General features: G+C 40.8%; 1 protein-coding gene and 1 long non-coding RNA gene across 3 annotated transcripts in view; both read left to right on the top strand.

The window, feature by feature from the left end:
- The first annotated feature begins 148 nt into the window (after window positions 1-148).
- LOC139367162 (transcriptional regulator Myc) lies at window positions 149-3189 on the top strand. 2 transcript variants are annotated; one of them, XM_071105287.1, is made up of 3 exons: window positions 149-225; window positions 1260-1914; window positions 2250-3183. In XM_071105287.1, exons 2-3 carry the CDS (start codon window positions 1272-1274, stop codon window positions 2822-2824), a joined length of 1218 nt encoding a protein of 405 aa, XP_070961388.1. In that variant the 5' UTR covers window positions 149-225; window positions 1260-1271; the 3' UTR covers window positions 2825-3183. The 2 variants fall into 2 exon arrangements, with proteins under 2 accessions (XP_070961388.1, XP_070961387.1); XM_071105286.1 differs by lacking the exon at window positions 149-225 and adding an exon at window positions 646-889 and having other exon boundaries at window positions 2250-3189.
- Window positions 3190-8059: 4870 nt separating this feature from the next.
- The window catches only part of LOC139366764 (uncharacterized), a 49092-nt gene continuing 39087 nt past the window's right edge, over window positions 8060-18064 (top strand). The window contains exon 1 of the long non-coding RNA XR_011626795.1: window positions 8060-8195. This is a non-coding gene — a long non-coding RNA (uncharacterized lncRNA). The remainder of the gene's footprint in view (window positions 8196-18064) is intronic.

Genomic DNA, 18064 nt, shown 5'->3' with positions numbered 1-18064 from the left:
AAAGGTAATGAATACACCCCAGGCAAAATATTTCATCCCCTCTATAGTCACCCTTACTTTGGGGAATTAACAGGGCCTGTAGGCCCTTGTACATGTAGGCCTACTGAAAACCCTGTTTGAAACATTTATTTTGATGTATTTGATGACAGGCTTTGAATTGTTGTGCACGTGAACTGGTCGTGCATCTTCTCATTCTCACATCAGATTTAACTCAACTTTGGCAAGGTAAGTATGCTAAATAACTTCATAAAATTGTAAATGCCCAATTTTAGGTCAGCAGTGGGCAGTACAATCTCTACTTTTATGCATGTATGCAATTTCCAATAAGCACTCTTTTACTTCTGATTTTGTGTATAATGCACTGTGGAATAATGCACTTTTGAAACTCCTCCCACTTAATTCTCCTTCCGCAACAAATAGTTCCAGTTGAATGAGGATCTCCTGAAATAAATTCCGATGACTGAATTATGTGAATTCGAACATATATTGAAGATTGTAACGATAATTATCATCGATAGTCAACACGGGACTCTTCATTATTTACTTAAAAATGCGATGGGTGTTTGGCGGGAAAATTGTGGCGGAGGGATACGTCAAATGTAGAGCACAACAACCTTTTTATTGAACCCCGCGGAATACTCAGCTGTGATTCTCATGCAGCAATTGATAGGCAACGCATCTTTCTACATCGCGGACCAAGCCTGAGCGCTTTATGAATGCTTCTCAGCCAGCAATCATTTTACTAGGAAAACAACATCTCACTGCCGCACACGCTGGCAGGGATTAACGTAACTATCTTGTTGGAATACTTCTTACAAGCTCCATTTTTCGCGTTTTCGACTTCGACATCTCGGAGTGAAGTACTCTCCACTTTGTTTTCAAAATTAAGGTAAGGAAGGTGTTGATGACATTGCATTCTCCGTGTAGTTGACCGTTGGCTAAGTAGACTTGCTTGGTATCTATCTGGTAAAGATTTTGAACTTGTTACATGTTTGCATATGTCTTATATAATAAATGCACTTTACTAGCCTCTATTCTTGCGATGTCTACTCGGTTTAAATGTCCTGGGCGCCACACACCGACTAACTACTTAGTACTTGTATCAGCTGTTGGGTTTTGCATGCTTGCTAGCTGTTTGACAGGGCTTTTATGAACTGTGGCATTTTATGTGCATGCACCAATATCAGTTTGCATGCAAGTTGATGCATTCGTTTTTTTTTTTAACCAACTAATTTACATCAACCATCTTTTTCACTCAGAAAAGAGCCACCATGCCGCTGAATTCAAGTTTGGCGAGTAAAAACTACGACTACGACTATGATTCTATCCAGCCATATTTTTATGTTGACAACGAAGATGAGGATTTCTATCACCAGCAGCCAGGACAGCTTCAGCCACCGGCTCCAAGCGAGGACATCTGGAAGAAATTTGAGTTGCTCCCCACTCCTCCTCTCTCCCCGAGCCGACCATCACTGTCTAGTATTTTCCCATCGACTGCTGACCAACTAGAAATGGTGACCGAGTTTCTCGGGGACGACGTTGTAAACCAGAGTTTCATCTGCGATGCCGACTACTCCCAAACCTTCCTCAAGTCAATCATCATTCAGGACTGTATGTGGAGCGGCTTCTCTGCTACAGCCAAGTTGGAGAAAGTGGTGTCTGAAAGACTCGCATCGCTCCAGGCTGCTAGGAAAGATTCAGCCGTTGGCGACAACGCAGAGTGTCCTACTCGGTTGAACGCAAACTACTTGCAGGATCCGAATACTTCCGCGTCAGAATGCATTGATCCCTCAGTGGTCTTCCCCTACCCAATAACTGAGACTCCCAAACCAAGTAAGGTGGCACCACCCACGGATTTGGCATTGGACACCCCACCCAACAGTGGTAGCAGCAGCAGCAGTGGTAGTGACTCCGGTAAGCTGAATAGCAGTGTTATAATTTCTTGCGATTTAGGATTTTTGACTTGACCGTTTTGTGTAATGGCAGTTTTTATTTGAGCAAAATGCATTCTCTCTTTGCATGTTAACGCTGATTTATGACGCTGTCGAATATGCCTACAGACTAGTCTGAGGGGGAGGGTTTCAGGCTGCAATGTTGAGAAATCAGCTGATGTGGAAAAGGGGGTGGGGTGGAATGCAGTGATTTTTTTCTGACTAGGGCATGATATGTTGTATGTGGCTGACTTGTGGTTGCTGTTTCTCCTCAAAAATAATGTAAATGCTGACTAGTTTTATTCAATATCATTGCAGAAGATGAGGAGGAAGATGATGAGGACGAGGAGGAGATAGATGTCGTTACTGTGGAGAAGAGGCAAGCGGTGAAGCGGTGCGACCCCAGCACGTCAGAGACCAGACATCACAGTCCCCTTGTGCTGAAGAGGTGCCATGTTTCCACCCACCAGCACAACTACGCCGCCCACCCCTCCACACGGCACGAGCAGCCAGCTGTCAAAAGGCTGAGGCTGGAGAACAGCAGCAGCCGGGTCCTCAAGCAGATCAGCAGCAACCGCAAATGCTCAAGTCCCCGGACATCGGACACGGAGGACTACGACAAAAGAAGGACTCATAATGTACTGGAGCGCCAGCGGCGGAACGAGCTCAAGCTGAGCTTTTTCGCTCTACGGGATGAGATACCGGATGTGGCCAACAATGAGAAGGCAGCCAAAGTGGTCATCCTAAAGAAGGCTACAGAGTGCATTTACAGCATGCAGACAGATGAGCAGAGACTAGTCAACCTCAAAGAGCAACTAAGGAGGAAAAGTGAACATTTGAAACAGAAGCTGGCACAACTGCAGAACTCATGTTTGAGCTCAAAGCGCCATTGACTTATTGGGCTCCGCATTTTTATGCAAGTTAAGACTTGGTGTGTATAGTTGATATTGAAATGCGAAAGTATGTTTTTTTGGGGGGGGGGTGCTGTCTGATTTCAATGTTAAACTGACTCAATTGAAGTTATGGGCAGTAAAATATTTAAAGTTTATTTTTATTAATAAAATATAAAAAATAGGGCTACACATGTTGCATGCCCGATCTAAAATATGGATTTTATGTTTTGTATATAATTACTGACTATTTCTTGAAATGTATTTTTGGATCTCAATTGTCTGGAAGTTCTGACACTTGTTTTCACTGAATGGTTTTTCCATATTATGTTCATTTGAAATATAAATGCATTTCTTTTTGATCATGCCTCGGTCTGTTTTACTTATGGAGACACTTGCATCAGCTCTGTTTGCATTAACACTTGACAGTATAAATACACTTCTCTAAAATAGATGAACATATAAGGTGCTGATGGTAACAGTTAACAAATATATTTCACTCATGGGAAAGGGTGTCCAAAAACTGTTAAAAGGGGCACAGGTTGCACCAATGTACTCTTTTTGAAGTCTTAAGTTATAAAAGACCAATGGAATTGGAATCACCTTTATTCGCCTACACATTTACATGTGTCGGGAATTTGACAAACTATTTCTATCTAGCGGTGACTAGCAAAACCAACTGACATTTTAACGGTCACGGGTCAAATATATTGAGGGTGAATCAATTTCTTATTGAAGGTTTGGTGTTTTATGCCTCATTTCTATATTAGATGAGTGTAGGCCTCGCAAGAATTAGTGATGTCTTAACCTGCATGGTCCAGATGGAAGAAAACCAAGTTGAAAAAGGACCTGGACTGTCATGATTCTCCACCCTTTTAGAATTGTGCACTTGCACACTTCCTGTTATGGATTCAAAAGCATAGGAATGTAAGCATTGGCTGGAGGGACTTTTCATCCATTTGTTAAATCCATGCAAGAAGTTATGCAGAATTTGCATACAACCCTCTTCATTAACTAAAGCCTTGAACCTGCTGACTTCTGAAGTTTACAAGATAAGTCTGAAATCATCTTCGACTAGTCTCTTGTGACCGAACATGTGTTAGGTGAGATTTTGTTCTAGGTTGCCAAAATAATCTTCCACACACCATTTTTCTTGCAGTCACTCCCAGGTCATGGTTGTTTCTTCTTGCGTTTCGCGGAGCAGCGCAGAGCTGTTGGGATGCAGGACCTCCCGCCCCGTTGACCAATCATGTCTATGCTGAGCTATACGGAGCCCTACGCATTGTTTCAAAATTTGGGAGGTGATCGGAGATGCTGTACGGAGCCCAGTTTGGCCTCTTGCTTGCCTTTGGAGCCGTCGTAATTGCATCACACCCTCCATATGGAGATTCCATCCACATTTTTGGATTAAGCACACATTGACTTTTAGTGACATCCACAGCATTCTCTTAATTCTAGCAGGAATTTGTCTTTATTATCCTTAGTTCTTTCATCACCAATGACCATAATATAAGTTGTCATGCCTATATCCATTCCACTCCACTGGCCCTGTGTAACATATGGACACACCTGCATTTAAAATGTATTTAAGTAAGGTTTTGTGTCACTGGCCTACACACAATACCCCATAATGTCAAAGTGGAATTACGTTTTAGATTTGTTTACAAATTCATTTAAAATGAAAAGCTGAAATGTCTTGAGTCAGTAAGTTTTCAAACCCTTTGTTATGGCAAGCCTAAAAAAGATCAGGAGTAAAAATGTGCTTAATTAACATAAGTTGCTTGAACTCACTCTGAGTGCAATAATAGTGTTTAACATGATTTTTGAAAAGTTTGGACACACCTACTCATTCTAGGGTTTTTCTTTATTTTTACTATTTTCTACATTGTAGAATAATAGCGAAGACATCAAAAACTATGAAATAACACATATGGAATCATCTAGTAACAAAAAAAAGTGTTAAACAAATCAAAATATGTGTTATATTTTAGATTCTTCAAAGTAGACACCCTTTTCCTTGATGACAGCTTTGCACACTTTTGGCATTCTCTCAACCAGCTTCATGAGGAATGGTTTTCAAACAGTCTGGAAGGAATTCCCACATATGCTGAGCACTTGTTTGCTCCTTTCCTGCACTCTGCTGACCAACTCATCCCAAACCTCCTTCTTGGTCAAATAGCCCTTACACAGCCTCGAGGTGTGTTTTGGGTAATTGTGCTGTTGAAAAAACAAATGATAGTACCAAATTGATCACAGACAGTGTCACTAGCAAAGCACAATCACACCTCCTCCATGCTTCAAGGTGGGAACCACACATGCAGAGATCATCAGTTCACCTACTCTGCATCTCACAAAGACATGGCGGTTGGAACCAGAAATATCACATTTGGACTCATCAGACCAAAGGACAGATTTCTACCAGTCTAATGTCCATTGCTCTTGTATCTTGGCCCAAGCAAGTCTCTTCTTCTTATTGGTGTTCTTTAGTAGTGGTTTCTTTGCAGCAATTTGACCATGAAGGCCTGATTCACACAGTCTCCTCTGAACAGTTGATGTTGAGATGTATCTGTTACTTGAACTCTATGAAGCATTTATTTGGGCTGCAATTTCTGAGGCTTGTAACTATAATGAACGTATCCTCTGCAGCAGAGGTAACTCTGGGTCTTCCTTTCCTGTGGCGGTCCTCATGAGAGCCAGTTTCACCATAGCACTTGATGGTTTTTGCGACTGCATTTGACATTTTCCAGATTGACTGGCCTTCACGTCTTGAAGTAATGATGGACTGTCATTTCTCTTTGCTTATTTGAGCTGTTCTTGCCATAATATGGACTTTGTCTTTTACAAAATAGGGCTATCTTCTGTATACCACACCTACCTTGACACAACACAACTGATAGGCGCAAACACATTAAGAAGGAAAGAAATTCCACAAATTAACTTTAACAATGCACACCTGTTAATTGAAAGGCATTTAAGGTGACTACCTCATGAAGCTGGTTGAGAGAATGCCAAGGGTGTGCATTGTGTGTGCATCAAGGCAAAGGGTGGCTACTTTGAAGAATCTCAAATATAAAATATATTTTGATTTGTTTAACACTTTTTTGGTTACATGATTCCATATGTGTTATTTCATAGTTGTTGATGTCTTTACTATTATTCTACAATTTAGAAAATAGTCAAATTAAGAAAAACCCTTGAATGAGTAGGTGTGTCCAAACTTTTGACTGGTACTGTACTTCATCTCTGCTACCCCACACACAATTATCTGTAAGGTCCCTCAGTCGAGAAATGAATTTCAAATACAGATTCAACCCCAAAGACCAGGGAGGTTTTCCAATGCCTTGCAAAGAAGGGCACCTATTGGTAGATGGCTCAACATTTTAAAAAGCATTGAAATAAAACATTGAATATCAATTTCAGCATGAAGTTATTAATTACACTTTGGATGCTGTATCAATACACCCAGTCACTACAAAGATACAGGTGTCCTTCCTAACTAAATTGCCAGAGAGGAAGGAAACCGCTCAGGGATTTCACCATGAGGACAGTGGGGACTTTAAAACTACCTAAACATGCATCGTTTTTGCAATAAGGCACTAAAGTAAAACTGCAAAGAAATGTGGCAAAGAAATTAACTTTATATCCTTAATACAAAGCGTTATGTTTGGGGCAAATCCAACAACACATCACTGAGTACCACTCTTCATATTTTCTAGCATGGTGGTAGCTGCATCATGTTATGGGTATGCTTTTAAATCGGCAAGAACTAGGGAGTTTTTTTGGGATAAAAAGAAACGGAATAGAGCTAAGCACAGGCAAAATCCTAGAGGAAAAGCTGGTTCAGTCTGCTTTCCAATAGGCCAATTCACCTTTCAGCAGGACAATAATAATCACAAGGCCAAATATACACTGGAGTTACTTACCAAGACAACATTGAATGTCCCTGAGTGGCTTAATTACAGTTTTGACTTGCATCGGCTTGAAAATCTATGGCAAGACATGAAAATGGCTGTCTAACAATGATCAACAACCAACTTGACAGAGCTTGAAGAATTTTTACAAATGGATAATGTGAAAATATTGTACAATCCAGGTGTGCAAAAGCTCTTAGACACTTACCCAGAAAGACGCACAGCTGTAATCGCTGCCAAAGGTAATTCTAACATGTTTTGACTCAGGGGTGTGAATAATTATGTAAATTAGATATATTTCTGTATTTATATTTCAATAAATGTGCAAATATTTCTAAAAACATGTTTTCACTTTGTCATTATGGGGCATTGTGTGTAGATGGATGAGGAAAAAAATCTATTTAATCCATTTTGAATTCAGACTGTAACATAACAAAATGTGGAATAAGTTAAGGGGTACGTACATGAGACCTTGACAGGACACTTTCACATGTCCTATATCTGTCTGTCTAGTAACCTGTTGCGTCAGTAGCTATTTGCAAAGGGACTGTTTTACAACGATGCCAACCCTATATCATAAAATATATCAGGGTTCCCCAACTGGCAGCCCGTGGGACGAATTTGGCCCGCGGGTGGTTTTATTTGACCCCTCAAGTTTTCTGAGCATTTTCATTGTTGGACATAAAAGACTGTTAAAAACACCAGAAATTGAGCTCCAAGTGGTTTTAATTTGGAAATATTTTCCCACCTATTCCCATGCATAATAGAGAGACACGTGATTGAATACAAATATAAGAAAGGTTTGAAATAATGATGTTTTAGCCAAATATTATATCTGTGTGGGCTTCTTGCGGACAATTTTCAGTCTACAAATTATTTGTAATTATGCCCTGGCCTGTGGCTAAATCTAGTTGATGATCCCTGAGCTATACCTTCCCTGTATGGGTTGAGTGCCCTATACTGCAGTGCAGGCTGTTGCATAAAACTGTTGCCTTTTCATCAGGTTGTAATGGAGAAGCCCACCTGCCACTCCCAATAATACTCATTTTAATAAATAGACAAGACACATGACAAGTGCTGAATGGTACATCCACATTACCATCAAGCTGCAAGTATTGGCAGTATGTGGTGGCTATTTATTATTGCATGCATTTGCAGAAATATGAATTACACCGACAGCATCTGCCTTATTTATAGCACGAGCCCAATAAATCATGCGTGCTGCACGTCGATACGCCGATGTGGACGTGATATTATCATCATCTCTAGACTTTGCAGCTCCTATGTGGCTCGAGCTGACTTATCGTGACGTCACCCACTGTATCTGACTGTATGCAGCCCTTCACGGAGCGCGTGGCTGCGAGCACATGGAAAGGAGGTCGAGATTTGTGCTTGAAAGACACGCACCTATTCATCCGAAATGGAATATAAATAATAATGCGCAAAATAGAGTCAGAGAACGGGTAAGAGCTCTCTCTATACTATCCATATCGGGTATACATCGCTTTATGTCGATGTATGTGTTAATGTTCCATCAAAATCCTTTCAGTGCATAGCATTCTAATAATGTAATCTAACTGCGGTAATGTTTTTATTCAAATGGAACCTGTAATCTTTTTTTTTCATGTTAAAAGTTATTTTTTATTTGGTGAGCTTCTAGATGATAATGTAATGTTTTTTTTCAACATGTTACCACATTTTTGTATCACTTATCATGGGCTGGATGTTTATTTCGTCCAATATCAAATGGCTCATCTATATAATATTGTTGTCCCCAGAACTGTTTCATCTCATTTGATCCCATTTATAAATATAGTGTTGGAAGATTTTCTTGCAAATACTCTACTGTTGAAAGCTTTTCTTTCAAATAACCTACTATAAATGCATTGTAAGGTACACTTTTTGCAATGTTGTTGTTGATGATAATGTTATTATGTTTAATATTTACTATATTCTATTTGTTTTATAATCATTTCCTAACATCAAAAACCTCCTCCACCAGCCCAACATTCATTAATGCATGAATACATTTAACTAATTTCCTTTTGCTATATGCCATGTTTGTCATATTTGTGAATGATGATGCACTCAGTTGCATTGTTTCACTTCTAGTTGTGTCCTTTTTATGTTGCAAAACAACAAATTCCAGAGGGTAGGCAGCCATATTGGATGTGATACTTTATACAGTAGCCTATAAGAGCAATCCATTGTCTGTCTCTGATATCAACAGAGAAATAAACAAAGGGGGACTATGTCCTATTATAGCAATATATATATATTTATTTATTTCACCTTTATTTAACCAGGTAGGCAAGTTGAGAACAAGTTCTCATTTACAATTGCGACCTGGCAATATGTATGTATGTATATCCAATATATTATATTCAGCACATCATTTTTTTAAATGAAAATATGTCAAGGGTTTAGATTTAATGGTGGAGCCGTTTATAGTCCTATTATAGTACTAGGCCATCAAGGGCATGTGCAGCGTTTCGATTCTAGATTGACGTAATTATACACCATATCACATTTTCCTGAGCATTCTTGCTGATTTTCATCCAGCCCTGGCTGCACATTTAACAAGGACGTCGATATGATCGTTGATGATTCAGATGCACACACCTTCCTTTTAGCACTTTGTGATAGGCGCACATGGCTCCGTCGGCACGTGTGTGTGTGTGTGTGTACACTAGTTTACAGAATACAAGGTCATTGTCCCCCCCGTGGTCAGGTTTCATAGGCGCAAAGACACTGGAGGGTCATGTGTCATACTTCTGGGATATTGGCACCCATACGAGTCAATGGTCAGTACGTTTCTTGTCACTTTATGGTATGTTTGTGCTGGTTTGCATGGTAACAAGATAACACACGGCCCCTTTCTGGAAAACAGATCCAGAATCATCCAGGTAGCGGTGCTCATTTGGCTTTTAGTCTGTGATGGTCTGTCACTTACGACGAGGGCCTTGCCTCCCGGTAATATGACTGAAGACAGAAAACCTTGTGGCTTTCTCTGGGAATGAGCCAATAGGCATACTGAGCTATAGACACACTGAGGGATATCAATTATTAGAGGATTGTGGTGTTCTTATTCCTCTTGCAAATAGCCTGTTACTTCTGCTTTTCTCTTGCGCACAGATCAGCAGGTTCACGCCCTCTGATACACATGTTCATTATCGGGGATGACAGGAAAATATAACGCATTGGTCCACTTTAAACCCTCAGAGCCAATTAAATAGCTTTTACATGTTATCAGTGCATAATGTTTTTGTTTTAGTTTGCATCCCATATGGCACCCTATTCCCTATACAGTCAACCGCTTTTGACAAGGGCCCTATAGCCCTGGTCAAAAGTAGTGCAACATATGAAATAGGGGAGCACGGCCTTCGAATATGATAGGTAAAGATATAGGTAAGAGTAGATTGCACAGCACAGGATGAGTTGTTATGAAAGAGTCTGGTGTGAAGCCAATGCACTACCTCACTATGTGCAAGCAGACAGCACATGTTGGGAGGCAGGACTACATGGGGGACTATCTGACGTTATGTAATTCAGCCTGTAAGAATGTGTTTTTTCAGCAGAGAGGAGCTGGAGTAGATTAAGCACACAGCTAGTCCTCCCCTACAGTGGGCTGGCTACATGAAGAGCAGCCAACCCTACGCCCTGCTTTACAATAACGTCACTTTCTGATGACATCATCACTTTTCTACTCGGGTCCACTTATGTGTAGCTCTCTCTCGCTCTCTCTCTCTGTCTCTCTCTCTCTCATTCACTCTCTCTCTCTCTCTCTCTCTCTCTCTCTCTCTCTCATTTGCTCTCTCTCTCTCTCGCTCTCTCTCTCTCTGTCTCTCTCTCTCTCATTCACTCTCTCTCTCTCTCTCTCATTTGCTCTCTCTCTCTGTCTGTCTCTCTCTCTCTCATTCACTCTCTCTCTCTCTCTCTCTCTCTCTCTCTCTCTCTCTCTCTCTCTCTCTCTCTCTGTGTCTCTCTCTCGCTCATTCTTTCTCTCTCTCTCTCTCTCTCTCTCTCTCTCTCTCTCTCTCTCTCTCTCTCTCTCTCTCTCTCACTCTCACTCGTTCTCCCTCTCTCAACCCCTCCCTCCCTTGCGCTCTCATTCTCTCTATCCATTAGACGGCAGCCTGTCTGTGTTTTCTTTGGCAGCCGGGACCTGGGTCTGCCTGCCAAGTGCTTCCCTGCACAATGTTTTCAGTGTGAGAGATGGGTTATGAGAGGCACAGTAAGAAATAAAGTTGTGGAACCCAAAAAGGGTAGTTAGTTGCCCCGTTCAGTATTCAGCACAACATGTAAAGCAGAAAGCACCAAACTTTAGAAGTGATATGGATGTGGTTACCGTCTGATAAGGGGTTTCCCTAAACCTCCACCCTGCCATCCTCCAGTAAACAGCTAATCAGAAATGAATGTTGTGATTATTCAGCGTATTGTTTTCACCACAAAATGTACTGTGTGAATGTTATTCATGTATTGCATTTGTTTATTTGGGGGACCGTTTTTTATGAGATAGAGGTCAGTCTCTTCAATCACAGGTAATGTGACCATGGCAGATGCCATCTACAATATAATTCAATCCTATTTGCAGTTTGAAATCAAATGAAAAACACACACTCACGTCGAAGAGGTTTTGGTTCACTGTGACTTGGCCTCTAATTGGTTGAATTTCCGTGTTTTCTTAGGCTCAAACGAGGGAGTTTTTCATAGTAAAACGCCTCCAGAGAGTTCCCTGAGTTCCTTGGAATGATTAAAAACATAGAGCAGAACTGTGGGGTGGTCACAGGCCTGTCTGTCTGTTATGTAATGCTACTCCCCCTGCTGAATGAAGTCACTGGCTAGCTTCAGGCACGTTGAAGGAATATTTAACCATAGAATTAGGAATGAGATAGGATCTCTATGTATTTAACTGAATAGGGGAGGGAGAAAGAGAAGTTGGAAATGCAGAAGTGATACAACTGGCCCCACAAAAACATTTCCATACAGAATGGTGTGCTACAGCACAACCTTGGAGATGAGATCACATTTTACGTTTACTTTTGAATCATTTAGCTAGTAGACTATTAGGACTATATATTAGCACACTCTTATCCAGAGCAACTCCCAGTCGCTGCATTCAACCAAGTAAATCACCATACTTATAGGCTTAACTATGACAATACAGGAAGTGACATTTCTCTTTCTCTTTATAGGCAAGATTTAGTAAGACGCTATAGCCTAGCATTTATATAGTTGAAGCAGAATGCTGCCTACAGTATGAAAACACGGAGGTACCAGACAACTTTTCTGTCGCCTCGCTCGCGGAGTGGTTGGATTCAGAAAAAGGGCCACAGTGACCTCATAGAAAGTCAGCCTGAAAAGCCTTTTGTCACACCCTGACATTTCAGGCCCCGTCGGTCAATCCATGTTCAGATGGAAAGCAGATAAAAAAGCTGCTGAATGGCTGGAATCTGTAGAACCTTTTTGTATTTGGATGTGCTGGGTGTCAATGCAGAGAGAGCAGAATGGAGAGAGCATTGTCATGTGTTTTATTCCAATGATGCCTATCATGCTGTGTTGGCTGGATTAGAACTAATTCTCCTCTGAGATTTTCCTCTCTGCCATAGATGCATATTGCGCACAGCCTTATTTGTGCTGGCGTTTGTGAGTCAAAAGAGCACTGTGTTGAGTTTAAAGGGATAGACAGGGCCAGGAGAGGAGGGAGGGAGAGAGTGAGTGAGAAGAATGTCAGTGGTAGTGCTGAGCGATTATTGATTTTTGAGGTCGGTTTGATTATTTAAAAAGATATCACGGTTTTTCGATTTCAGTTTTGATCATTTTTTTCAACATTAAATGCATTCTGAAATATTTACATTAAAATGATTAGAGCTTTTTAATGGATATTCCAAAGACAACAATTGTGAACATTCAATTGCCAAAACATTTAAAATATTCCATTGTCTCAGTTGTGTGTATTACTTTGAATTTGTAATATTTCACTCCTTAAAGTCATCGTCTCATCCCTGCTCAGGCAGTGCCAGCCAGACCACCATCTAACATTATCTCTGTTCTCTCCATACCGTACTGTCTTTAGTCCTCCTATTTAGCTAGGCTAGCCTGCCTAAGTATTCTGCAGAGCTGTCTGACAATCATTTTACGAGTTTTCAAAGTAGATACTTTCACGAAGTGTCTCTGTCCGCTCTCTCGTTGTTGTGTTGTGTACATTCCTCTCTCATGTGGCGGCGTATGCAGTCTGTGTGTATCCAACCTAATGTAGCAGGCGTAAAAGTGGATCCATCTCTGTCAGAGCTGGAAAAGAACAGGATTATGGTCATTGTAGTTAATTAGCACGTTTCTGCACTGAACTACGTTGAATATTTGAATAATAAAAACTACAACTCCCTTCAGCACAGTGTCCCATATTGTTATCATGTTGTATTTTTGGTCTCATCTCCTTCGCTCCACTGTGTGCACCTTCCCATTTACACTAGAGATCTGTATATAATGACAAGATGCATTATATGACAAGATGCAAGTCTCCGCCCTAACAATGGGAGTCGTTGTCCCGAAGGCGGGGGGCAGGTGACAAGCTTAGTTCCAAAATAAGCCCATAGAAACGCATTGGCCTTATTTTAGACAGATTTTTAGCAGTGAAACCACTTTCTTCGCCTCTTCCTCTATGGTTTACACACACACCAAGCTCCTCCCCCTGCCTCTCACGCCAACAAAGTTGCGAGATCACAACTTCCTCTCTGTTTTTGTATGTCCCCAGGGAGTCACGCACACGCACACACACACACACACACGAAACAAACATGGAATTACAGAGAGAAAGCAAGGACCTTAGCTGGCAGGCAAGCAGAGAAAAGCGGCTAACATCAGAAGTGTGATCTTTGCTCTACTTCCCAGGTTCTGCAGACGTGATGAGTCATGTTCTAAACAATGTGTTTGATTTTGCTGTCAGTTTACCTCCAGCTACAAGAGAAAGCAGCACAGTGATTCACACTGTTTGACTGACCCACATACAGCAATACATGTGCTGCTGCTGCCACTATTAGACTAAGGAGCTGATCCATGAAAATAACTATAGTTCTCCAGCTCTAATGAATTGCAGTACAACCAAGGATGTTAAAAAACAACCAGCAACGTTTAAACACAATCCATGACGTTTGCACCGATGCAGGACTTGGGAGGGTTAACACAAAGCATAGGTCTATTTTATTTGCCAAAAAATAAGATGAGAGAAATCTTTCTAACATAAGAGAGAAATGTATCCCACCATTTCCAGCTTCAACCCAGCTAACAATTCTAGGGAGAGAGAACGTTTTTGTAATGTTACACGTACTGTTCCCTTGATGTTTGAATGTCCAGTTTTCCATTATTCAGCGGAACATTCTATGTATGTTAGCAAAAACCTCTTGAGAATGTATTTAGCATGTTTTGGAATTAGAGTTAGGAGAACATTACCTTAATGTCAAACAGAACTAACCCAGAACGTGATTACCATGTTCTCAGAATATCCAATATTAAGGTTCTAGACACGTTTCATGGGACGCTACAAGAACATTCATGTGTCTGGTTTTCTGAGGGTTAGTAGAATATTCCATTAACCTTTTCACGCGTGAGTTCCAAATATCTCTAACCATCGCCCCTGTTTTTTCACTGTTTCAAAATGTGATTGTTACGCAACAGGATAGTTACCCGCGCTGCCCTCAAACCAAGGCACACTGCCTGCTAATTATCAATAGTCCATGTTTCAACTTGTCAATTTCAAATTATTTTCCAACAAGTTTTATTTTCTAACAACAGTTTGAATTGAGGTGTGTTCTACCTCCTCGTTAATTCGCATACGAAGTAGCCCATTTCACTCTTGCGGACAATTTATGTTTGAGGTTTTACTGAGCGGACAAACTTCTCTCTTCAAGTGAGCCCAAGCACTTCCCTAGTGTTTTCCCAGATCAAATATGAAGACATTGAGCATCTCTAGTCAGAACAGGCCTTGCACAAACGTTTTTCCACAGCACATTTTCTGGCTGGCGCCCGCATTGCCTTCATTGTTGTTTGTCTTACAAATTGGACTTTGGACATGTGTGCATTCCTATCAAAGTAAGTTTCTTATTTTCTGTATATTGTTCTGTCGTGTCATGTTTTCAAGTACTGTTGACAAATTATGCATTCCGATTCTTGCATAGATTGATATGGACACTGATTATGATCAGCTAATGCTAAGCTATTTGCCGGCTATGTGTGGCACCACGTTTGTTGACATCGTACAATGCATTCTGTTTGTCACGTAAGCATCTGTCAGACCAAAAATGTTATAACAAGGGATAGTTCACTCGACTAACTTATGGTGCTTTCAAGACAACTGTGAACTCTGAAAACCACTGCTTAAAATCATGACGTCAGTGATCTTCAGGTTGGAAAGTCGGAGTGCTAGAAAGAGGCCTGAGTTCCCGAGTTGGAATTCAGAGTTGGATGACCATTAAAATCGCTTCTCCCGAATTCCCAGTTGTCTTGAACGTGGCATCAGATTGTAACTTTGGTACAGTGCCTTGCGAAAGTATTCGGCCCCCTTGAACTTTGCGACCTTTTGCCACATTTCAGGCTTCAAACATAAAGATATAAAACTGTATTTTTTTGTGAAGAATCAACAACAAGTGGGACACAATCATGAAGTGGAACGACATTTATTGGATATTTCAAACTTTTTTAACAAATCAAAAACTGAAAAATTGGGCGTGCAAAATGATTCAGCCCCTTTACTTTCAGTGCAGCAAACTCTCTCCAGAAGTTCAGTGAGGATCTCTGAATGATCCAATGTTGACCTAAATGACTAATGATGATAAATACAATCCACCTGTGTGTAATCAAGTCTCCGTATAAATGCACCTGCACTGTGATAGTCTCAGAGGTCCGTTAAAAGCGCAGAGAGCATCATGAAGAACAAGGAACACACCAGGCAGGTCCGAGATACTGTTGTGAAGAAGTTTAAAGCCGGATTTGGATACAAAAAGATTTCCCAAGCTTTAAACATCCCAAGGAGCACTGTGCAAGCGATAATATTGAAATGGAAGGAGTATCAGACCACTGCAAATCTACCAAGACCTGGCCGTCCCTCTAAACTTTCAGCTCATACAAGGAGAAGACTGATCAGAGATGCAGCCAAGAGGCCCATGATCACTCTGGATGAACTGCAGAGATCTACAGCTGAGGTGGGAGACTCTGTCCATAGGACAACAATCAGTTGTATATTGCACAAATCTGGCCTTTATGGAAGAGTGGCAAGAAGAAAGCCATTTCTTAAAGATATCCATAAAAAGTGTCGTTTAAAGTTTGCCACAAGCCACCTGGGAGACACACCAACCATGTGGAAGAAGGTGCTCTGGTCAGATGAAACCAAAATTGAACTTTTTGGCAACAATGCAAAACGTTATGTTTGGCGTAAAAGCAACACAGCTCATCACCATGAACACACCATCGCCACTGTCAAACATGGTGGTGGCAGCATCATGGTTTGGGCCTGCTTTTCTTCAGCAGGGACAGGGAAGATGGTTAAAATTGATGGGAAGATGGATGGAGCCAAATACAGGACCATTCTGGAAGAAAACCTGATGGAGTCTGCAAAAGACCTGAGACTGGGACGGAGATTTGTCTTCCAACAAGACAATGCTCCAAAACATAAAGCAAAATCTACAATGGAATGGTTCAAAAATAAACATATCCAGGTGTTAGAATGGCCAAGTCAAAGTCCAGACCTGAATCCAATCGAGAATCTGTGGAAAGAACTGAAAACTGCTGTTCACAAATGCTCTCCATCCAACCTCACTGAGCTCGAGCTGTTTTGCAAGGAGGAAGGGGCAAAAATTTCAGTCTCTCGATGTGCAAAACTGATAGAGACATACCCCAAGCGACTTACAGCTGTAATCACGGCAAAAGGTGGCGCTACAAAGTATTAACTTAAGGGGGCTGAATAATTTTGCACACCCAATTTTTCAGTTTTTGATTTGTTAAAAAAGTTTGAAATATCCAATAAATGTCGTTCCACTTCATGATTGTGTCCCACTTGTTGTTGATTCTTCACAAAAAAATACAGTTTTATATCTTTATGTTTGAAGCCTGAAATGTGGCAAAAGGTCGCAAAGTTCAAGGGGGCCGAATACTTTCGCAAGGCACTGTACCTCAGGGTTTCCAGCTCAGACCCCCCTTTCCAGGGGGTTTATTTGTTTTTAACGTATAACCTTCTCTTGTGTTTGCCCCCATTTATTGTTAAATCCCCCATTATAGTAGTATTTCCTGCACCATACCTTCCCCATATTTTTTAGGCAATGAGCGCAGCCATCATTGACTTTGTTTATTTGCGTCTTATGATGGCATTCTGGATTTGGGAGATTTCGCTTGTCAAGCGTAAACAAACATTGCTGCCATTATAAAGAATGTAGCTGCTGTTAGCTTAGCTGACACACATTTATTTTCTAAACAACATTACATTAGTCTCTTGTGCTCACCAGAGATGTGGTACATTGTAAACTAGTCTAGCTGTTAGGTCGCTAACTTATGTTTTGCTTTGTTTTTTGTCAGCGCAACCTGTTATTTAGACTGGTTTATGGAATGAGTTTGGCTGTGGATGTGTTCCGTGTGATGCCTGGATGATGAAGTTCGCATTTATCTTTTACAAAAGAAGGTCAAATTGAGGAATAAAGTTTAAGACCTTCATTTTCCATTAGTACAAAAAAAATATTTAGATGCTTTTTAGACAACCATGATGTTTAGACACGTTTGTTGCGTCATACAACAAACAAATGTTGCTACTGTTCCAATCACGTATTTGAGATTGTACACTGCAGGGACCACTCAACAATGATCACAAATACGTGATTGTACGTGTCAAAGGGTTATCATTACACCAAACATACACAGAGCATGATTGCCATGTTCTCAGAATAAGATATTATGTTCTAGACAGGTTTCATGGGACGTTGCATGAACATTGTGTCCAGTTTTCTGAGGGTTAGTAGAATATTCCATCAACGTCCCACCGAGTATTTCCACTGAAAAAATGGTTGCCATTTTCTCAGAATATAAGGGATATCTCCACTGTTCAGAAGAATACCTAACTGCTCCTCCCTAGGCACTTGTGTCAATCTGAAACAACTTGATAGGTGTAAATGCACTTTGAAGTAAATCTCATCATAGTGATTCAGGAGAATCATTAAAATAGGTTAACATTAGACATCTATACAGAAAGACCTTAAATTGCTGAAATAAGAACATCAAATCAATGATGAGAGTATAATCAGGTTAACTGATATTTGACATGGACATGGTGGTGTAGATCGGACTACCGCGA

This window comes from Oncorhynchus clarkii, chromosome 15 (genome assembly GCF_045791955.1).
Source record: "Oncorhynchus clarkii lewisi isolate Uvic-CL-2024 chromosome 15, UVic_Ocla_1.0, whole genome shotgun sequence".
Classification (NCBI taxonomy): domain Eukaryota; kingdom Metazoa; phylum Chordata; class Actinopteri; order Salmoniformes; family Salmonidae; genus Oncorhynchus; species Oncorhynchus clarkii.
Note: the sequence above shows the minus strand (reverse complement) of the source record. Positions and strands in the feature narration are given on the sequence as shown.